The sequence below is a fragment of the Cyprinodon tularosa genome, unplaced genomic scaffold, assembly GCF_016077235.1.
Source record: "Cyprinodon tularosa strain WSP-4 unplaced genomic scaffold, ASM1607723v1 ctg1340, whole genome shotgun sequence".
Lineage (NCBI taxonomy): Eukaryota > Metazoa > Chordata > Actinopteri > Cyprinodontiformes > Cyprinodontidae > Cyprinodon > Cyprinodon tularosa.
Genome location: NW_024038159.1, coordinates 36,471 through 60,675, shown reverse-complemented (window position 1 = coordinate 60,675; position 24,205 = coordinate 36,471). Strand labels below are relative to the sequence as shown.

The 24,205-nt window shown below is 39.2% G+C and overlaps 1 protein-coding gene across 6 annotated transcripts; it reads right to left on the bottom strand.

Moving 5' to 3' along the window:
- Positions 1-417: 417 nt before the first annotated feature.
- dyrk4 (dual-specificity tyrosine-(Y)-phosphorylation regulated kinase 4) lies at positions 418-19,133 on the bottom strand. 6 transcript variants are annotated; one of them, XM_038277764.1, is made up of 14 exons: positions 18,997-19,133; positions 11,088-11,171; positions 8,945-9,091; positions 8,645-8,798; positions 7,014-7,177; positions 4,808-4,944; positions 4,136-4,276; positions 2,503-2,641; positions 2,190-2,271; positions 1,900-2,072; positions 1,525-1,585; positions 1,315-1,444; positions 986-1,143; positions 418-894 (listed from the first exon to the last, which is right to left on the bottom strand). In XM_038277764.1, exons 1-14 carry the CDS (start codon positions 19,084-19,086, stop codon positions 659-661), a joined length of 1,896 nt encoding a protein of 631 aa, XP_038133692.1. In that variant the 5' UTR covers positions 19,087-19,133; the 3' UTR covers positions 418-658. The 6 variants fall into 6 exon arrangements, with proteins under 6 accessions (XP_038133692.1, XP_038133694.1, XP_038133693.1 ...); XM_038277766.1 differs by having other exon boundaries at positions 418-891; positions 18,997-19,130; XM_038277765.1 differs by having other exon boundaries at positions 8,645-8,795; positions 18,997-19,130.
- Between the last annotated feature and the right edge of the window lie 5,072 nt (positions 19,134-24,205).

Here is a 24,205-nt window from a genome sequence, read left to right as displayed (position 1 = left end):
TCTAAAATCCCTTTTTTTATGAGAGACATAGACTAGAATTCAACTTTATTTTCAATACATAGTTACAGTACAAAGCAACTAAAATTCACTCTCCGCATTTAACCCATTCCTTTGGGGAGCAATGAGATCCAAGCGCAATTCTCTAACCTCTAGGCTTACGCTGCCTAATGGGTTTATGGGACATTGGTTTATCTGATATTTTTCAATGCACAGCAAAGACTTGAATGTAGAAATAATGAACAGCAGGTCCAGATGCTGTTGTATAAATATCACCCTATGGCAAACATAGTTTATGAGATGACCAAAATAGTAATTTAACTTCTATAAAATAAAACAAGCAATGATCTTCATTTGACAAGTTACTAAAAACATAGAATATGTCCATCCGCATTCATCTTCTTTTTCCTTTCCATCTGATTTTTTTTTTCTAACCATGCTGCAAATGTAGAAAAAAAATGACTTCAGCTGCTTTAAAATGTCAGACTTGTCTTCATCTTGTTTAGAGACATTACTGATCAGCCTTACTGTATTAAGGGTCTTTTTTATGGAGGTCCAGACCCGAACAACAGCTGCTTTCTTTAACTTCCCACCTAAACATCCATAGTTCCAACCTCTCACGAACGCATCATCCTTTCCTCAAACGGCACTGACGTGATTCCTACCCATCTTTTCTTTCTGTACTCATTTCTTCTTGAGGCTTAATGATGATATGAACTGGCCTCTCTCCACTGCCCTCTTGCTGCTTTGTGTTTTTGTCCCCATTTTCATACACCTCCTCCTCGGCCGAGGCCCCGATGGGCCGCAGACGTTCGCCAGACGCCGTCTGTGTTCCAGCTGCTGAACCGTCCCTTTTCATCTTGTCATTGCTGCCATGTTCTGAGCTGACTTTCTCTGATGCACAAGTAAATCAATGCAAATATGTCATATTTTCCGCATTTATTTTACTGACATTTAAAGTGCACATGGAGGCTTGTGACACACTTACCAGGACAGTTGTTTGCTTGTCTGTCTGTACTGGTGGAACTGTCCGTGGTCCTCTTTGCCGTAGGCTTGGTTCGGGATCGAACTTTGTTAAAATTTCCTTCTAGGATCCACTGATGCTGCAGTCCTTCATCAGGAGTCATTCTCTTAGTTGGATCCCAACTAAGAAGAACAGGAAAAAAACTTATATTACGAAAGAAAATGTAAATCTCTAAACTTAAAACAAGCTTTAGACAATAATTGTTTATAATCTCAATGCAGCATGCAGAACCAAAAAGAAGCTCTGAAGTACCAAATCCAATGATGTTTCATAGATGTGAAGCTGAAACTTACGCAAGACAGCGCTGGATAAAATCCAGGAATAAAGGATCATTGGTTTTCAGTGCTGCTGATATCTCTATGGAGTCGGGTTTCCGTTTCTTCCCTTTGCTGTTGGTGATGTTCCTTGGGTTTCCTTTGGAGTCTGCGCACAGAACATAATCATATATTAGATTAAACGGCTTTTAAAAGGCCGATATGCTTGTTTCAACAAAAAATCCTTACCAAAGAACAATTTCCTCCTTGATGCCGACTGAACAAAGTCATTTGGAGGCATGCCAAGAACCTGCAGGTTAAAACACCAGAACTTTTTCAAACAGAGACAAAGCAGAGAAAAACCTAAATATGAAAAAGTATTCATCTCCTCTTAAGGTTTGTCTTATTATTGTTTTAGATTTAAGGGATAAACTTTTTCAGAGCCACTTAGGATGTTTTAAAACATAATTTTCCTGTAATTTTTATACTCAGGGTTTAGGTTTGTAATGTGCAAAATTCATTGCAGATCTAAAACATTTGAGTTTGACAAAAAAAAGCAAAAACAGTATAAGCCTGTAAAGAGGTAATTACTTTTACACAGAGGTGTTTTGTCTGGAGCCCTACCTCCATTATGCAGGCTATCTGCTCCACTTCGCTCTCTCCTGGGAAGAGGGGGTAGCCTGTGTAGAGCTCAGCCAGGATGCAGCCCAGACTCCACATGTCGATGGCCATGCTGTACGGGTGGCCCAGGATCACCTCTGGGGAGCGATAGAAGCGACTCTGGATGTAGGTGTACACTACAAATAGTGGAATGAGGGGGAAAATAAAGAAATATTCAAACCAGTTACATTCATATCTGGGTCCCTCTGCTTTGCAGTATTTAGTTATTAATAAGTAATTCATTTATTAATTACCTCTTTGTTGTTCATAGCAGCTTGATCCAAAGTCAACCACCTTGATGTTCCCCGGCCCTCGCTGAGACAGAAGGATGTTTTCCTATTGAAGCAGTTTTGCAAACATGTTAGAATTTCTTCAAGCAGCTGTATAATGCTATGTACAATGCTATCCACAAGAGGGAGCTCAATGAACTATTATTATTCTATGGAAACCTAGTGATAGTTATTCAGACCCAAAGCGATATCTCTATCCAGTGATACACACACCAGTCAGTCATTCATACATTTTCTAACTGCATAATAAGGCCAGATAGAGTTTAATCGTCAATACCGGTTTAAGATCACAGTGGATGATCTTCTCCCTGTGTAGCATCTGTAGGCACCTGAGAAGAGCATGGGCGAACCGACGGATGAGAGCGAGGCTGAAACCCTGGAAGTTGTTCTTTTTGATGAGCTCATAAAGGTTCACCCTGTCAGAAGGGACAAAACAGGACTCATCAAGCTGCTGAGGGACATTTACCAGATAGGGCAAAATCACCTCTTTAAAATATTTATTTGTTTGTAATCCATACATGTTTGCAGAGAGAATAATGGTAACTGTGTTACAGGCTTGCGTTAGAGACAGAGACAGCTGCTGCTGGATCAAAGCGCGCAGGTCCAAGCTGAATGATGACAACGGTCCTATTTTTTTAAAGTTTGGATGCAGATTTCGTTTTATTAAAATGCCTAAGGCTGAAGAAATTAAATCAAATACAGCTCAGAAAAGGCACTGGGGCTTATTTTAGCTTGAAAAGCAGCAGTTTAACTATCTTTTATAGATTTTTATGTTATTATAGGTGTAATAATGCTACATTTTGTTATATAAACTGATTCTGAAAAAAGTGGAAAATACTTGCTTCCTGAATGTTTTGTGGCCATCAAAATGCTTCAGTGTTATTCTATGGGTAAAATAATAAAGCAAAGCATAGAAAAAGCATTTGGCAAAATTTGGCACATTTGGAGATTTTTGGAGATGCTGGTGACACCAAAAGATCAAAGCCCCACAGCTCTGGAACTGTTGTAGCTAGAGGTCTGAAATTTTCTGCATTTGTGGTTGACATGATGTAGAACAAATGTAATACAATGAGACCTTTTCTCAAGCATGTCTTTATTACTGCTGTTCAAAAAAGTCCTTTCATTTTGGAGAATAAAAAAACAGCAACTTTGATTCACGTTTGAACTGATGCAGCTTGGTCTGTGTTCTACTCACCCAATTTTACAGTTCCTAAGTTATTTGCTTTTCCATTTGGGTATGCAAATTAGGAAAATTTCCGAAAATGAGGTGGATATTAAGAGTTTAAAATTTATGTTTGTAATCCATACATGTCTGCAGAGAGAATAATGTAAAAGGTTTACATAGGAAAGGATGCATCATATTATCAAGCAGAGCTGCCAGCCAGATGTTTTGCTCCTTAACACCTCTGATGAAACCCTGACCTATTTTCAAGATCATTCTTGAAAATAAGTGGACTGTGATCACATTCAAAGGTGGGCAGGATGTATACGGCTGCTATTTCTTGCTTCTTGTGATAAGCAAAAATTTCTTTAGAGTATATGCAACTAGATCCTTCGCACCATGAAGCAAGATAGGGTAAGAGATAGGGCCCTGATCAAGGCTTTAACTAATGGATACAGTGACAGTAATGTTAGACAAGGTGCTCGTCCAAGACGTCCCCTAAAGGTCATTCAGCCTGAGTGACATGTAAACCTTCACCTTCAAATAGATATCAGTGGCCGTTTATTCTAATAGGTAGATGGCTTAAGATACAAAGAGAATGTTCCGTTAGCACAGTTCCTGACGGGTTTCGCATTAGGCTTTGAGATTTTAACGTGTTTAAAGGTGAGGAACCCCTAATTATAAGATCAATTATTAATAAAAGTGCCCATAGTCTCCTGTTAAGGCCAATTGTTTGTGCTTTACTGACCCGAGAAGTTCAAAGGAGATGCAAAGGTGATTCCGGAAGTAAAAGTGCTCTTTCATGTGAATGACATTGTGCAGGTTGTCTTTATCTTTCTTCTTTATTACTTCTAGAATCTTTAGCTCCACTAGAGCTTGGTGATGAAATCTGCAGAAAAAAAATGAAATATCAAAATCAAGAAACTCAGAGAAACAAATGTTTTATTAAGACAATGATTAACACTAACAAGCATTAATGCATTAATACTCAGCCTGTCTAAAACAGCAAGGAATTCCTCTAAATTTGTGACACTTTGCACCTATTTTGCTTTCCGCTGTATTGAAGTGTTGTAAAACTCCAAACACTCCCAAGTTTAACTAACAGGACTCAGAACTTTGTGGCCAACTGTGGCTCTCAACAGGAGGGAAAGGTAAGATTACACCGCAAAGCACTTACTTCCATCAGGCTAAATCTGGTCTCAACAAATTGGCAGACTCATAAAATGTAAAACGATCACGGTGCAAGCATGTGGGAAAATCTCACAGCACTATCAGATGTTGAATAAATGCCAATAGATGGCTCTTAGTTGGTCCCAAGAAATGTTTTCTTCAATACATAGAAAGATAGAATGTTTCTGAATTAAAATAAGACATTTATTTTAAGCAAAAAAAGAGAAAATAATAGAAAGAAATGACACACCTCTTCTTATTGCGTATCATCTTTATAGCAACAAGTTCATTGTTCTTGTGGTCCAGACATTTCAGGACTTGCCCAAAGGAACCTTTCCCGATCACCTCAAGAACTTCAAACCTGTATGCTATGTGGTCATGCAGCACCTGGAAGACAACAGAAACGTTTCTTTTATTTTATAATGTTCTATAAATAAGCAAAATATTATCATATCATTATCACATATTTAAAGCCCTTTGGGAAACTCCTCCAACTCCCATTGTCATTGTGACACACACAGCACACACAAGTGAACACTGCACACCATGAAATTACATTTATGCCTCACCCGTGCAAGGGGGCAGCCCTCAATGGCGCCCCAAGGGAGCAGTGTGGCGGGACGGTACCATGCTCAGGGTACCTCAGTCATGGAGGAGGATGGGGGAGAGCGCTGGTTAATTACTCCCCCCACCAACCTGGCGGGTCGGGAGTCGAACCGGTAACCTTTGGGATCCAAGTCTGACACCCTAACCGCTTACCCACGACTGCCCAGAACCTACATAGGAAAGCTAATAAAAAGCCCTGTATTTATATGACCATGAGGCACTTCATTTAACCAGTGACTCTTCTCTGACTTTATTTTTACTGACATATAACTAAAAGAATTTTAATAGACACTTAAGTCCAAATAATAGCCTTAAAACGTAACTCATTACAGATCATCTAATGATTCACAGCTGTCAGTCGCATGGCTAATTATTCCCAGAAGACTCTGAGCCTGCTCATTCTTTATTCAACAACAAAACCAGCCTCTCTCTGGGTTCTGGTAATCAGCTGCTGAACTACGGCGCAGTGCGTCTTTGTTTAGCTGTGCCTCTGATCTGGACCAACTCAAACAACAGAACCAACGCCGTTCCTCTTAACGGCTTCTGTGTTTATCTGCGACCCTTCCCTGGATTTCCAGTAACTTGGCATACTCTTGTTTTCCTTCCAGAGGAAAATGCTCCTGGGCTAGAGCTGTCTATTTGGTGTTTCCAACCTGTATATAGCCCCTAATGGAATTAGAGGTGCTATTAACTTGAGTCTCGTCATGGGATTATCTCAGTATTTGTTGTATCTCTTGACAAATGACAAACATGGTAAAATGTAGTTGTTTCTTTCCACTGCCACCACAGACTTGTTCAACATGTGGAAATGTATAGTTCATTAGGCCTCATTAAATAGATAACTTGTTTTAACCAACCAACATTTTAAGACCTCTTTAATTGATATCTCTCTGATCAAAATAAAAATATATTAGTAGGAAACTGATGTTTAAAATTTCATGTCTTGTACAGTTCGGTTTCAAAGTCTACTGAGGAAAAGTGTCTTACTTGTCCAGATTTGTCCTGATATTTCTTGAGTGTGTTTATATGCCTTCTAAATCAGGTGGATTTTTAGTTTGTTATTTAGATTGGACACTGATCAACAAATGAAAATATGTCAATTATTTCCTATTTTTATTTCTTAATGCAGAACACTGTTGTTAAAGTAGAAAATTTGTACAATTTTTGTATTTGTAATACTTAGGGCTGGGCGATAATTCAATAACGATATATATCGATCGATAGACGTGTGGCGCAATAGAAAAAAAGAGGGTCGATAAAAGTTCGATAAAGAAACGCAGTTTTCCTTCCTTCTCATTGTAGCCTATCATGTAGGTTTATGCTAGTCACTACTTCCTCCTAACCAATCGCAATCGCGGACCCAGGCACGCCATCACCAAGCGCCGCCCTCTCAAACCACAACACAGAGCACATGAAGATGTCGCAGCAAGGAGAGGCGGAGAAAATTGTTCCAACAGTGACACCTGTATTTACCTACTGGTACATGTTCCAACAGTATTGCCCTAGCAATACTGTTTAATTTGCGGTGAATTCACGGGTTTGCAAGGTTTTCATCCCTCTGCCACTGTTTATTTATTAGAAGCTGTTTTAAGCATTAATTCAAAATAAGTCTTTGAAACTTCACATTGGAAGCCATAGCTATATAAATTGTTTTATCTAAAACACCTAAACCTCAATATAGGCTTTTTTAATGGCAGGATGAGCCCTTTCCTCCTGAACTATAGCTTCTTTGCAGTGTAGGCAACATTAAAATAACATAATTTACTTTATACTGGGATAGTGGTTTATTAAAACCATAAAATCCATCTCTTATTTTTAAATGAGCTGTAATCCAGCTTTAGAAATCTTACCCTGATGTAGCTTCCATGCTCGTCATCATATCCGTTGTTCTGCGCCGCTCCTTGGGAACCCTCGATTTTCTGGGAGCCCAGACCAAGATACCAGACCTCTGCAAAGTCATGGATTTCCTCCTGCTCAAACTCCGTCAGCCGCTCCCTGAAGTTATTTAGTGCCTCTGTGGTGGGAAGTTGGTGGAAGAGGAGGACATGATGAGTCACTGGTACATTAGAAACAGCTCAGCCAAATGCGGAGGATTAAGAATCGGTTTCTCTCAATGCCAGCGTACTATTTTCAGCGCAGTAGGGACATTTTAAATGTTACAGGAAATGTATTAACATACACTATATTGCCAAAAGTATTTGCTCACCCATCCAAATTATTGGAATCAGGTGTTCCAATCACTTCCATGGCCACAGGTGTATAAATTCAAGCACCTAGGCATGCAGACTGTTTTTACAAACATTTGTGAAAGAATGGGTCGCTCTCAGGAGCTCAGTGAATTCCAGCGTGGAACTGTGATAGGATGCCACCTGTGCAACAAATCCAGTCGTGAAATTTCCTCGCTCCTAAATATTCCACAGTCAACTGTCAGCTGTATTATAAGAAAATGGAAGTGTTTGGGAACGACAGCAACTCAGCCACGAAGTGGTAGGCCACGTAAACTGACGGAGCGGGGTCAGCGGATGCTGACGCGCATAGTGCGAAGAGGTCGCCAACTTTCTGCAGAGTCAATCACTACAGACCTCCAAACTTCATGTGGCCTTCAGATTAGCTCAAGAACAGTGCGCAGAGAGCTTCATGGAATGGGTTTCCATGGTCGAGCAGCTGCATCCAAGCCATACATCACCAAGTGCAATGCAAAGCGTCGGATGCGGTGGTGTAAAGCACGCCGCCACTGGACTCTAGAGCAGTGGAGACGCGTTCTCTGGAGTGACGAATCGCGCTTCTCCATCTGGCAATCTGATGGACGGGTCTGGGTTTGGCGGTTGCCAGGAGAACGGTACTTGTCTGACTGCATTGTGCCAAGTGTAAAGTTTGGTGGAGGGGGGATTATGGTGTGAGGTTGTTTTTCAGGAGCTGGGCTTGGCCCCTTAGTTCCAGTGAAAGGAACTCTGAATGCTTCAGCATACCAAGACATTTTGGACAATTCCATGCTCCCAACTTTGTGGGAACAGTTTGGAGCTGGCCCCTTCCTCTTCCAACATGACTGTGCACCAGTGCACAAAGCAAGGTCCATAAAGACATGGATGACAGAGTCTGGTGTGGATGAACTTGACTGGCCTGCACAGAGTCCTGACCTCAACCCGATAGAGCACCTTTGGGATGAATTAGAGCGGAGACTGAGAGCCAGGCCTTCTCGTCCAACATCAGTGTGCGACCTCACAAATGCGCTTCTGGAAGAATGGTCAAAAATTCCCATAAACACACTCCTAAACCTTGTGGACAGCCTTCCCAGAAGAGTTGAAGCTGTTCTAGCTGCAAAGGGTGGACCGACGTCATATTGAACCCTATGGATTAGGAACGGGATGTCACTTAAGCTCATATGTGAGTCAAGGCAGGTGAGCAAATACTTTTGGCAATATAGTGTATATAAAAGCCCGTCATTAAGCTCCTGTAAATCTTCTCATCAAAACTGACATACCTGTTGGTGACATGGGCAACCTTTGTCCTTCATATGCTTTCTCCTTCTCCAGCTTGTTACCAAAGGCCTTGCTGTTGCGTGACATGGACACCTTATCTGGTGCTGCACCGTAACGCATTGTGGGCTGTTGGGTCGGCTTTGACCTCTCCACCTGCTTAGTAACACACACAAAAAAGAAAATATAGATACAAGTGGACAGTTGAAAAGGTTTCGAAATTGATCTTCTGCTTTAAAGTATCAGATGGTACTGTGCTGCTGCTATCAACAGCTGCACATGTGTCTCATAGATGAATGTCTCACCGTTTGATAGTTGTTCTGACCCCCTTTGTTGGTGATTTGGGGCAGGATATTGTCTGATTGTTGCTGCTGGTTTTTGGCATTGCTGACCACCACCTGGACCACTGGTGTTTCGAGCTGAGGCAGGGACCCCAAACCAGAGCTGAATTTCTGTAAATTACAAAAAGGTTTAAATCTTAACACCTGCTGTATTAAAACGCCCATTGAAACATTAGTAAAATTATAGAAGTAAGTCATGATATGTAAATATGAGTAAAGTTTGATTGATTAAACTCCTAATGGATTGAATTAACAACTTAGCAGCACTGCCTCTATGCCATCTGTTGCTGTGCACTGTCAATCAGATGGCTGAAAAAGGCACCAACTATTCCAGCTTTACTTGGTAGAAGAACAAGTTCGTTGATACAGAATTTAGACAATAGTCTGGACATGAAGGATCTGTTATGAATGTGAGTTTTAAAATTAAACTCCTGTTTGTTTTAGTTCAGATATAACAAGATACACACTTAAATAAAAGATAGATCTACTTTTATTCTGTCAGCCCCCAAAATAATTGACCAAAAGTGTTGGAAATCCTAAAGAATGCTGTTTGGGTAAATGTCAGGTGGGCCTTTTTTAATTATCCGTTGGTTCTCCTTTATTGCACCATCTCTCTCCTACTCATGAACACTGACTTTAACTGAGAGGTTTTTTCTTCTGATACTAAAATAGCTTTTATGATCTGAAACAATTATTTTGACCCCAGGCAATGTGTGGCGATGTTTCTGTCACCTTGTGGGGACAATTTCCCAGGAATATGTTGCTTTATGGGGACTTTTAGATACTTGTGGGGACCAACAACTGGTTCCAATGAGGAGAAGTTTTTTCTTGAGGAGGTAAGGCTTAGGACTTAGATAAGTTTTGGTAGTGGTTAGGGTTAGGCCATACAAATGAATGCAGTATGAATAAAAGTCAAAGGAAAGTCCCCACTGGGAGAATGTGACACGTGTGTGTGTACTTGATTATATTTCCTACTTAGGACCCTTTTTGTTATATTTACTAAACATCTGAGGGAACCAAAGGTTGGTACTAATGTCCATTTTTTATGTTAAGGTGTCAAAATTAGGGTTAGGAATATGGTGATATTTGTTAGGGTTAGTTTAAATGTCAGAGTTAGGTGTAAATAAAGAAATTTAAATAAAATTAGGTTCATTTAAGTGGATATAAATACTAACTTTGGTGTGGGGCTGGGGATGAGGGTGTTATACAAATAAATAAAAAATCTTTAAATTCTTGTTGCATACTATTCCTTTTTTTTTTTTTATAAGTCCAGTCTTCATGATCTGAATCAGATACGTCTTCATCCGTTTGGTTTCTCTCTAACTTTCTACCTCCTGTCATGGAAGCTCAGGTGTCCAGGACCCCCCCGGCAGGTAGCGGCTGGAATTACCGATCAGGGTCAGAGTAACATGGGGACAAAGCTTCACCAGGCTGGGTTTGACAGGGTCTGTCTGTGTAATGTTTGTGGGGGAAGGTGGAGCAGAGCAACCCGCTTTTCTCTGACTGACACAGTGATTGCTCTCGTAGCACGATTACATGTGTTGTAGCCATGCCATGCTTAGTTCCTACAATGATGGACAAAATTAGTCCTCCTGTTTAAAGTCAACAGGAGGCTTGTCCCATGCCATGAAACCTTGTTATGACTGTACGGCATCCCTGTCCACTTTGCTCATTCACAAAAAACCCCAATTTTATTTTGGATAGTAGATATTTATAACTGCTTTGTTTTATGCTGCAGCAAGATCTGCTAACTTGGTAATGACGCATGGAGATAGGGCTAAAGATAGTCACCAGTACATGCAGCTACGGGCTACAGACTGGGGGAACATAATGTTTAAATATGATGTTCGTCAATCAGTGGCAGCTTGTTGTTAGCACGCACACATCTACACATATTTGCAACTTTATCAACAGTTTCTCTGTTGATGATCCATGGAGTATAAGTGAAAGCCTCTAATGTTCAACAGAAGCTACTCTATGGACATTGAGGTTTTCCTAATGGAAACACTCTTATGATTTTAACATGAAAGGGAAAGGATGCTCCTGTTGTTACAGCATGTTCTGGGCTGTGTCAGCTGCAGCAGCATCATGCAGAGGAAGCACTGACCTGTGAACATGGTCGATTTGTTCCAATACGGCTACCTTCTGCTGGGAGCCTGTGGGGGTGAGGGAACGCCTCTGGCCTTGACGCCTGCAGGACAAGCAGGAGCAACTTTATGAAATAGAATGTAAAAAAAAAAGAAAAGAAAAGCTGGGTGCAAATAAAAAAGAAATATCCACGCAAGAACTGACTTTTATTTACTTTACTTTTGTACAGAATGATGAATTGCGGGTTCATCAATGCATTTTAATAGATTACCTTTCACTAAATTGTACCAAACAAAGCAGCAGAGGAAAATAATGAAACTTCTTGTGTTTGTGCTGGCTTGGTTCTCTAGTCTCTTAAGCAACCCACAGCCTACAGGCACCTGAGCCTGCTTATAACCAGGCTGGTAAAAATAATGCACTGTGATCCTAAAATAGATCACTCCTGCAAAAAACCCAGCAACAACGTTCCTGTCTGTGCTCACTCCGGTTTGTGCAGTTGCATACTCATGTGCACGTCCATGTGCCTGCAGAAGGCTGAATATGTGCCAGACCACACTGGAGATCAATCTGACAGAATGCATTAAAGAAAATCACCAAAAAGGTCTGGATGTTCCAGAAAAGAAAGGGGAAAAAAAGACTGATGCACACATTTGTATGATTCAGTAGCTCAGAGCGAGGTTACACGTGCTTTATTAATTAGGAGGTGAGCACGCATCTCTGGTGGGTGACACCATATGGGCGAATAAAGGCTTATCTTCATGTGGAGATTCGTGTTAAACTCAATCTACCTCTCTGGCAGGGAGAGAGGGAGGGGCTGATCAGGATGAGTGGTGTGCTGTTTACAGCTGTTCTGTAGGAAAGAGCTTCCTCATCGTAATCTCAAAGGCTTTATCATTGACTAGAAGCTTAAACAATACCAGAGCTATTCCACAGAGGTGCCATTCAATAAACAAAGAGGTATAAAAGCTTTTGTTTTTTAACTAAATCAAAGAAAAAGTTCCTAGAGCTGCTCTGTTACTAAGTTTAATTCATTTCTGTTTATGAATTAGCTCCAACTATACATTTATTAATTCTCAGTGGTAGACTTCACAACAATTGTCCGCTCAAAGTACTTTAAAAAATACATTTAATGCCTATACAGAAAAATGTAGGGGGTCCAAAAAAACACCAAAACATCAAATTCAGTTACATACTTTCAACTAAATTCATCAAAACTTGAACAATTCATGTAATAATCCCATCCTGCTCTTCTTCTCAGTGACAACGTGAATATCTTTGGAAAGGTAATTTATTCCAGAAATTAAATCTCAAGCATGAAGCTGAAATCCCTGAGATGCATTAGATTCTAATATTTACTGATCTGATAGAGCTCATGAAGTCCAAATATGAAACCTTAAATAACTCCCTCTTAGTTTTACTCTCAGAACTAAATTCTAAAAGGCAATGCAAAAAACACATTTTCTATCACACTTTATCCTTTCACTTAACTTTATTAGTATTCAGACAAATAAAAGGTCTGTAACAGTTTAATTAGCGACACATGTTCATCACATGGCCACTACACTAAATTTCTGTATCTAATTCCTTTTTTTTTATTGGACTAATACAATGAAAAAATAATACAGAAATCTGTTATTGATTATTCACCTGCTGTAAGCTATTATAATCACATTTAAAAGAACAAGTAATGAGCTGTGCTTTACAAATGGAATTATAAAATAACTTTATTCTATTTACTGTTCAGTTAGGAATCAGAATCAGAATCCGAAATACTTTGATAATCCCAGAGGGAAATTACTTTAATCTGCAGTTGTAGTGGCACAATTGTTAAGTTGCTTTATAACCTGTGAGCTGTGTGACAGCAGGAGCCATATGGGTCAGTATGGCAGGCTGTCTACCTAGAACATCACCTGTGAAGATCCGCTGTAAGCTCATCTAACAGACAGCAAACACCTGACAGCTCAACAGGTGTCACAGATAAATGTGATGTGACCACATTTACATTAGGTATAAATGTATATCAGCACCATAGTAGTGTACCGTGAGCTCTGTGGTTTAGTCAGTGCAGCAGAGATAGAGCTATAACAGAAAGTTATTGAGTAGATATATTCAGGAATGCACAATTGATGCTATATGAGTGCAGATTTGGTCAAAATATCATTTTGTAATATATTTTTGTTTAAAATACGGTTATGTCAAAGAGAAAACAGGTGGGCGGTAAACTTTGTCCATTCAGCTGCAGGACTTGATGTGATCTAGGACGATCCTTGCAAATGTACAAGAAGAGCTTCATATCCAGGAGGGTCAGCTGGTCAGAGAGTCAAACCAAGGCAATAAAACAGGAACCACAGTAAACATCAACAAACTGTAAAACAGTCACACTATCATCTGTCAGGTGGTTAATTATTAGAGGAAAATCATCCCATCCTAACATCAGACCATAACCTGTGTTCTGATGCCAACCAACTATGACCAGGAGGTCAAAAGGACCCTTCTAAAGCTGATAAGTTTGTACTCGGACTAACATGAGTTTTGGTCTTTAAGATCCAATAGCAGCAATGGATAAATTTAATCAGTTCCCATGTACGGCGTGAAAAACACACCAGAACACATTTAGACTTATGGAATCTGTCAGCACAACCAACACTAAAATAAATGGGTCTAAAAGACTGAAATAGAAAGGGATCAGATTTTTTTCAGGTGTTGGGGTGCAAAGAGGAAAAAAAATGAAATCAGAATATAGCAGATGAATCATCCGAACTTTCTTTAAACTTAGAAAGAATTCACTGCCCAAATCCACAAACCATATAAGTTAGATCAATTCCAGCTACAGCCTAATTTTTGAGTTGATGCAAAAATGGAATACATTTCAATATTGGATCTGTATCTAGGCAGAAACAGCCTACATATGATCTAATTTTAGTGCAACATTAATATGAAAAAACCTAATTTGACTAATCTGTCATCATCTATTCATGAATATGTATCTATATACTTTAAAGTTATTTTTAAGGTTGGTCTCATAAGAAATCTTAATATGATACTTCCTGGTTGAGGGAAGCTAATTAAATAAATTAAAATAATTTGTTTGTAAAACAAAAAATCATCGCAAACAATGAATTAAATCTCAATTATAGTTTTTAACATCTTTTCCTCACCTTGTTATTTATTTCGGGCAACATCTTGCGTTTTCAGTCACTCTTGATTGCAAATAATCACAAGAGAAAATTATAAAATCCAACAACGATTCCTTATCTCCATATCAGCTGATCCGCAAAGAAAAGGCAAACTTTCCAGAAATGTGTCTTGGAGACCGGCTGAATGAACAGCGATGAGTTAAATCCTGATGACTGATGAGAATCTCCAACCCAAACCTCCCGCTCTCCCGGTTTTACGCGCACCGGGTAATGCGCTGTCGTCAGAGGGGAGATTAAGGAGCGCGACAAGCTGTCGACGGTGCCTGCGTCTGGAGGAGCCACCTGCTCAGGTTCCTGCCCTTGACAGCTTGGATTGGACCAATATAGGTCTTTTTTAATATCCGTCCACCTCCAACAAGCCTATTATGACCGAGGCGCTTTCTAACACCAACCCAGGGAAGAAAGAGAGGAGTGGAAAGAGACGGGGGCTTGACGCACGCACGGTGTTGGAGCGCACTTTGGGCACAATAAATAACACGCAGACAGCTCCCTCTCAACATGACTGAGAGCCTCTACACCAATGAAGGCTCATGTCAACCTGTAAATCTAACCGTGCTCCATTAAATACTTGCTATTTTAGATGTTTTCAGGTAGGGGAAACTGGATAACGTCAGAAGAAAGGCCAAAATGGCAGATTTTATCTGATATTTAGTACATAAAAGAACATCAAAAACACTCAATAAATAGGTTAAATTGTGAATTTCGTAATATAAAGCCAACCTAATTCAATGTATTTTTTCAGAGTTTTAAAGATAATCACTTAGTAGCACATGGATTTATTTGAAGGGGAAAAAAAACGTTTTATTTTGCATTTAATAAAAGAATAAAATGTCTCTATCAGCTTTCTAGATCTAGACATTGACATGTTTGCCTGTAACAGCCATAGATCAATCAGACTAAATGAAGATGAACTCTAATCCATTAAAGTCAGCATCTTGCCTCATATTTACCATTGGAACTCTGAACTTTGACAAAACTATTTGATCTCTTTGGTGTTTATCCTGCAAGAAGGTTAACCTTCAACCCAGTCTCCAGTCTTCTGCCTCTGCTAATAGGATTTCTTCCAGGCCCTTCAACTCAGACCAGTTTTCTTGTCCCTGCTGAAGATACCGTAGGCATCTCCTAGGTATAATGTTTCACCACCTGCAGGGGTACTCTGCTAGACAAAGCACTCCTTCCAGATCCTAATGCATTCTGTTGTCACATTTGGTGCCTTAAATACACATCATGTTATAGTGCTGCTGAACATGTTTCTAAGGTTATATGGGCAATGGATAGTGGTAAGATGTCTCTGTTCTCTAGACACCAGGATACTGAACTGCTGTATTTGCTTTGAGCTACATTAGACACCTCTGCCATCCGGTATTGCTCCTAACATTTCACTCTTGGTAAAGTTTTTTTCTTGAGGTGGACCAGGGTGGTAACATTGATGGGTCATTTTGTGGTCAGAAGCTCCTTCATAGATAGCATAGTGCTCTGATTGATGCTCTCCAGTCTGTCTCCAGTCTAGGTGGACATCCCTCGGTCGGCAGGTCTGCAGGTGGTCCATCCTTTCTCCATGTTATGATGATGGATTGATCAGGGCTCCTGTAGCCATTCAAAGCTCATATTGAACCTAACCCCGCTTTAAACTGAACCAGACTTTCCTCCCTGATCTATATGTTGGGTTCCTTGATCCTGATGTTCCATCTATAGTGTTGAGGTCACATACAGTTAATATGTATACATTTAGCCGAATGCAAATATTAAATATATTATGAAATATATATATAAAAAAATATATAAATATATATATTTAAATATATTATATATACATATAAATTCTTCCACCTCAGTTATTCTCTACCTTGTGTTGTTTAATCACCTAAAACCATAAGCCATCAGCATAATGACCGAATCAAAATTTGGAAATATTTTGTAGCACCCTAAATTTGTACCATCTGCAGCTTGTATATAGTTAACAACAACAAAAAAGAAAATAAAAAATCTATCTTCCTTCATCATGATTGCATTATTACATAAATGCAAGAGGTTGTTTTCAGGTGACTAATCTCTATCTGCAAGAAGGAAAACAGCTCAGTGGCTCCATGTGATGATTAGTCCACAATAACAAGAGATGAATATGATAAGAGGATACTGTTATGCAACAGTCCTCAGCACCTCAGTAATCAGCCTTAGGGATGAGTAACCACTAATAAAGCATCTCCTCTCCTGCCTATAACATTCAAATAGTCTGCAGTCCCTGTTTCTGTGCCAGTGTCCATAAATTAGACAGGCTCCATATAATAAAGAAGCTAACCATTTCTTTACTGACAAAAATTGGATACTAATTAAAATGCTTTAAATAAGGACTGTAAAACTGTGTAGCTCCTTTGTTAAAATTGTATTGCAGCTGGAAGGTCTGTGGAACAGGTTTTACCTGGGGATTAGTCATGCCTGTTATATTTAGAGGGAAAAATTATTTCAGATTTTCAAGTGGGAAAGTCGAAGCTTGTAGAGAAGCTTTAAATTTAAATGGCTATCACGTAAAACAAATATTGTGAAAGTTGTTGTTATAAGCTATTTACTGTTGCTATTAACCAATTCTAGCACATCACACCGTACTAGATTTTTGGTATCCCTAATAACTGTTTAAAAAAGAATCTTATGTAAGGTCGTCACCAGCTTAAACCAACCAAATCATGCTAAATTAAGGGGCTGTTGTGTTCTTTTATGGACTGGCAGCCTGTTCTAGGTGGGCCTCTCCCCCCCAATCTGCCTTTGCATAAGGCCACTCACACTGTGCCTGGTTCTGCTGGAGGTTTCTTCCTGTTAAACAGTTTTTCCTCTTCACTCTCGCTGCATGCATGCTCCATCTGAGAAATGACTGTATAGTTAAAGACAAAATGCAAGTGAATATCTAATGTTGCCACATGCAGAGGGAGTGTGTCCTGCAAGTCAATGACTTGATGCAATCAGCTGGTTTCCGTAGACAGAACTTTTTTTTTATCAATCTGATTCTATGATCTGACAGAATTTTCACTGTAAAGTGTCTTGGGATGACATGTGCTGTAAACTGGTGCTATACACTGTTAATTTACTGAATTGAAGATAACTAAAGGGAAAAAGGAAGACTTTTAACAAGGACTAAAATTAAAGAGACTGGGCCAATTTAATATTCAAGGGAAGACTGTTGCAGAGTTTTGGCACAGACACAGCAAATGCTCAGTGCTGTCTAGTTTCAAGCAGTGATCTTTGCAAAACCAAAGTTACTAGATTTGCTGACCCTGTTGATCACACTGAAATGTGGAGCAACAGAAGCTCAGAAATACAGAGGTAAGCTAACCAAGTCAAATATTCAAAAACCCTCAACAAAATTTTACAACAAACCCTGCAGCTGACTGGAAGCCAGAGCAAAATGCCAACATTCATATATTTAAGCAAAAAAGCTTCAGCATTCTGCTAATGATAAATATAGGCTTGATGAAGCCCATAATATAAAGAGTGCAACATGCCACTCGACAGCAGCATGAGGCAGATAGGACTAAATTTTACTAAGCAGACACAAGTGGAAAAACCTTGATTAAAAAAATTAGTTTACAGAATTTGCTTGTCAATTTAAAAAAGCTTTCCACCAAAACAGAAAGGTTTCTAGCATGGTGATAAAGTAGATATTCAATGTGATATAGAAGTGGATATTCAGACACTAAAATGTCAGATTTAGACTGATTTAGCTTTAGACAATTTTGTGACATCTAGTGTTTATATCCATATGACATTCAACAGAATTTGTACACTGCAGTAAATGCAGATACATTTGCAAGTCATCTGTAAAAACAAACTGACAAACAAAAAAAAAAAATTTTTTTTCAGAAAATTGACACAAGGAGCAGCATATACAAAGAAATAGTGAAGGGCCCAATATTGAACCCTGCAGCATGCCAATATTGAGTTCTGTGACATCAGAGATAGAAGAACCAAGATGTACAGAAAAAAACAGACCTTCTAATATGTATATAATTTAAACCAATGTAAGGTGGTACCATCTATGCCACTATGGTTCAAAATATTAAAACCTTTTACGAATGACAGTTTCAAATGCCATTGCTGAATCTAAGAACAACAAAACAATAGAACAGCAAAAATAAACAGCTGATGATTAAAAAACATGCTAAACATGCTGCTGTTCAACCATTGCTTAAAAAGTCCAACTTGGATTCTGACGTATCGGTAAACTGTAGCTCATTTTCAAAATAGCCTTTTTTGTAAAAGAAAAAAAAAATCTTGGTTTGGGGACAGCCTGAGGACAAAACGAGGAATTGATAATCCATAACAAGTGAGACCCAATCGAACCAAAACATCTTTGAGCAATTTCGGTTCAAAACAATCAAGTATACAATTAGGGGATCTTAAATTATGCACGATATAAGGCAGAGATACAGGGTCCAACATTAGAAAACAAAAGATAAGCTGAGCACATAAAAGAGCTGACTGTCTGTTTTTGACTATCTGAGAGGTTTTTGGAGAGATAGTTTGAGAGACTATACCATATTATTTGATTCAGAAGGAATTACAAGTCTATTTAAAACATAAATCAAGACCCAGGGACTGTTGGTATCTGTGATATCAAATTTGTCATGACAAACTTTCACATTGATGTAAGACAAAAAAGCAACCCAGTGATGTTTTAAAAGCTCTACAAAGTAATAGATTGAAGAAAGGCAATACAATACTAGTTTGCTTTAGACATACCTCTGGTTGGACCCTCCTGTTTCTGCCCAGGCAGCAACAATGGAGGAGCCTAAACCCGCAGCAGGCAGGTGAGGTCCCTTCTTCCCACATGGCAGATTTCCCCCATGCTGTCACCAAGACAGCCTGAAAGCCATCTTAAACTCTGAACATTATTTCCAGCCAGAATGAGGAAAGATTTCAACAAAATAAAGAAAACACCTAGTTGTTTGCAGAGCTAAATATTTGCCAATAAAATTTATGAACCTGGACTTTCGCAGCTTGGTTCCACTTCATGGGATGAACCTCTTCTTCAATTAAATGTGACATCCATTTGTCAGCATTCTGCCTATCTTTAGATTTGTTCCTCTTCTTAATATCTGGATCCTAATTCAAAACTTCCTGGGGTTCTTCAATGCTAGCCGACATGCTCATCTTTTTGTGAATACTTACATCCCAGTGCCCGTTCCGGGATAGAGACAGGTGACACAGTGGTGCACAGACAGAGAAAATAAGCTGATGGTGTCATTGGTGAGGGAGTGTTCTTTGTGTTTTTTGCTGCCTCTGACGTATGGATTCAACTGGGGACCCATCCTGAGCCGGAGACAAAGCAGCAGGGGCCTGGCACCTAGTTTCCTGTAAGGATCTAGGAGTGCAGGATTGGTGGATCGGAGGAGGGGGGTGAATGAACACACAATGAGAAAAAAGATACTGTAAGTGCAGATCCCATCATGCTGCCAGGTGAGCTCCTCATGGGGCTAAGGAAGTCAGACGGGGGGTGGTTCTGCTTTATGGGCCTCCCGTGTGGCTCAATAGATGCCTGAAACTTTCCTCTCCCTTCACACTTGCAACTGTATCCTGGAGACAAAGCTATTGGGATGCTATATCCCCCGCCTGCTTTTTTTTATCTGATCCTCCATCTTTTTTAGCCCTCTTCTCTTGAATTCGAGCTGCATTGGCTCCCAGGGGGCTGCCAAAATATTGCTGACTAACAGTGAAGCCTGGACTCCTGCTGCTGCACACAGCAGCAGAAACCAGCAGACAGGGCTCAGATTAACACCATGAGGTTTATACTGCAGAGAGCAAAGAGGGAAACAGTCAGTAAATGACACTGCATGAAAAGTGAGATTTTCGTCCCCGTAAACCCCCGTAAACTCCCGCAGATCTGCCTGATTTTCGTCAGTTTCCGACAATTTGCAACCCGTGCTTGTCCGCGTTTGTCGTGCCACAAATTGTCGGAAACGGACCGTGACGTATGTGGAGAGCGATCAGCTGTACTAATGGCCCTAATTAGCATATGAATGCAGCAAACCCGCGCGGCTGGCCAGGTCTGGCTTGAATAACCTTCTCAGTATTGGCTGAAACCACTATTCTCAAACAAGTGAAATCGCTCGTGATTGGCAGCAAAACCACACGTGGCCACGCCAGGCTTTAATTTTCTTACTGCGTATTGGACGGAACCACTTCTTTTTAAACAAGTAAAGTCGCTCGTGATTGGTTGGCATATATATATATTTACATATATATATTTATTCATATATATATATATATTTATTCATTCATATATATATATATATTCATATATTTATTCATTCATATATTTATTAATTCATATATTTATTCCTTCATATTTTTATTCATTCATATGCTGTGTATTTATGTTATCCTACACTACTACACAATTATTATGCTACCATCAAGGACATGAATGAATTTATACAGGAAATGAAGATTTGCCAGGAAGCTGTTTATGCAAAGAAAGAGCTTTATTAAAACACACACAACTATATACGACGCGTATCCAAACACATGCGTATCTAAAAATTACAACTCCGTGAACGGTCCGTTTACTTCCTCGGGGTTGGAGGTAACAGGCAGCATTCCCTCCGAGGCAGGTCCGATGTGCAGACGCCTACTGTGCGTGGCCCTGTACTTCGGCATCGCTTCTAACCGGGACTGCAGCTTAACACAGAGTTCAGTGAGATCCGGCCTACGAAATGGCGGCGACCGTACAATCCATCCAGAGACACCGCCGACGACGCCATCTTCTTTGTCGGACATGAGGTCGACGGTGGCGGACTTCCAGAGTTCCACTTCCTCATCTGCCAGCACACTCTGCCTCGCCTTCAGCAGCTGAAAAAAAACAATGAATCAGCGCACTGCATATGGACACAACACATCTATCAATGCACCTGAAAAATAGTCACCAAATAAAGTCTTACCCTCTTTCGTCTGGCCCGACTCCGAGCAGATAGGCTGGCAGCCTCCGCACGCAGCGTGCTGGCTAGCAGCGTGTATCTGAAGCTCCTGCATACCGTCTCATAATACGTCTTACAGGCAGCTGGAAAACAATTAAATGAGAGTGGTATGAATAAAAAAAAAAATAATCAAACGCAAGTCACAGTAACAAGGAAGGAGAAAACATTAAAACAAGTCACTTACACACAATGTCGTCTTTATCAACATCGTGCAAATCCGAGCAAATAGGAGGTCACCGCCTCATTGTGAGGCGACTGTAGTCTGTGAAAAAAAAAAAAGTACAGCTATGGTCGGTATCCATCCGTATCCATGTCCTTTTACCGCAGAATGAAAGCATATTCTTTAAACCTTACCCCTGCTCCGGTTCATAGCGCCTGCAATTAGTCTCCGAGTTGTTAAGACGGCATAATGCTTCCTGTGAATCACAAAAAATACACTTTAATAAAGCTTTAGGCTAGGCTGCTTTTAGCTTACCTAGCTAGGCTAGGTTGTCTTTAGCTTGCCTAGCTAAGCTAGGCTGCTTTTAGCATAGCTACCAGTAATCGAACATATATTTACCGCTAGCGTGGCGTTGTCCACCCGTCATTCATGTCGGCAGTATGTTGGGCAAGCTGACGAGACAGTCCGCTGATAGCAATCAGCAGTTTCTTCTCGTCAGTCTGTGGGCTGGCCGAAAGTTGTGGACTAAGAGCAGTTGGAGGCGAGTTGAACGCGAGACGTCATGCAGCCATTGTTCACGTAACAACAAAATACAAACACGGTTCTTCTTCTTCTTCTTCTCTTCTATTATGGCGGATCACAAGCAACTTTAAGGTGCATACCGCCACCTACTGTACATGAGTGTGTAGCAGCGTTACTTCACATCTATTAGATTCTATTTTTTAATTTTGTATTCTTAAGATACATAAACAATGCTTTCCTTAGTTTATGAATATCTGTTATGTTTCCTTCATTTCCTAATATTCCTTTAAGATTCCATTCATGCCCTATACTTCTAACTATTCTCTTTAATTTTTCCCTTTCGTGTTCATATAACTTACAGTTCATCAGTATGTGTTCTACATTTTCTTTTTCACCACATTTCTCACATTTATCACTATTTTTCCTCCCTATTAAATAAAGCATGTCATTTAAGTAGGTATGACCTATTCTTAATCTACTAACTATTATTTCTTCTCTTCTGTTTCTTTCATTAATGTTTCGAATTCGAACTGACTTTTGCACTTCATATAATCTTCTTCTTTTCCTATCTTCGTTCCATATTTTTTGCCATTCCTCCATTTCTTTACTTTTAATAAGTGATTTCCCTTCTCCTTTTCCAAAAGGAATTGAAATCGTTATTTCCCCCTCTAAAGCCCTTTTAGCTAATTTATCTGCCTTTTCATTGCCTTTTACTCCTTCATGTGCCGGCACCCAACAAAACCAAACATCAATGCCACCCCTATATAGTCTAAATAAAATATAATGAATTTCTAATACCAAATCTTTTCTATTATTTCCTTCTCCCTTAATACTTTCCACTACTGCTTTAGAGTCTGTGCACACCACCACCCTGATTGGTCGAATCTCCTCCACCCATTGCAAGCCTAATATAACTGCCACCATTTCTGCTGTAAATACCGACAATTGATCTGATATTCTTTTATGAATACATTTTTTAAACTCTGGGATATATATTCCTATACCCACATAACCTTTTAGATTTTTAGAACCATCTGTATAAATTTTAAGGCAATTATTATATGTAGTTCTTAAATAAATATCAGTTTTTATCCCTATTTCATTTATATTCCAATCATTTTTCATTGTATTGATTTGCAAATCTACATTAACCTCAGGTATTAGCCATGGAGGAATAACGCTAATTGGGTTAAATTGAGCTATTTCCTTGTCTTCTAGTCTATACTTTTTAATCCATTTCCTAACCATCCATCCAAACCCATTACTTTGGAACTTCACATATTCCCAACAATTTTGCAGAATAGTTGAATTCACATGATCATCTATATTACTTTTAATTTTCATCCAATATGCTAAAGCTAATTTAATTCTCCTCATTTCAAGTGGAGTTTCCCCACTTTCAATTAATAGAGCATTAATAGGTGTTGTTTTTATTGCTCCTGTACATATTCGTAAAGCCCTACACTGTAATCTTTCTATTTTTTGTAATGATGTTTTAGCTGCTGCTCCATATATAATGCTGCCATAATCTATTATTGCTCTCATTAGAGCCCTGTATATGCTTAATAATGACTGTCTACAGTATCTGCCCCCCAATTGTTTCCAGCCACAGCCTTTAATATATTAATAACTTTTTTACATTTGGTTTCTAAGTTATCTATATGTGTTTTCCATGAGTAAGAACTGTCCAACCATAAACCTAGATATTTATATTCTGTTACTCTTTCTAAAGTCTGTCCATATAATGTTATTGTTTCTATATTAATATTTCTCTTCTTTGTGACAACCATATAGCAAGATTTGGTTGCTGATAATTTGAAACCCCATTCATAAGACCATTTTTCAACTTTACTAATTGCTTTTTTAATATTTTCTACAACATGTTTAATATTTTTCCCTTTCATCCATATGGCCCCATCATCTGCATATAGTGCAGATTTTATACATTTATCAGTTTCATAGAATATATCATTGATCAAAATATTAAATAAAATTGGACTAATTACACTACCTTGTGGTATTCCATTTTCAACATTATATTCATTTGAAGTCATTCCCAATTTTTACTCTTATTTTTCTATTTAGTAGAAAATTTGCTATCCAATTATACATTCTCCCACCTATTCCCATCTGTTTCATTTTTATAAGTAATCCTTCTTTCCATAGTGAGTCATATGCTTTTTCTATGTCAAAAAATACTATAATCATTATTTCCTTCATTTTTAAAGCTTTCTCTATGTCATTACTGACTCTAGTTAGAGCATCTATTGTTGATCTTCCAGTTCTGAATCCA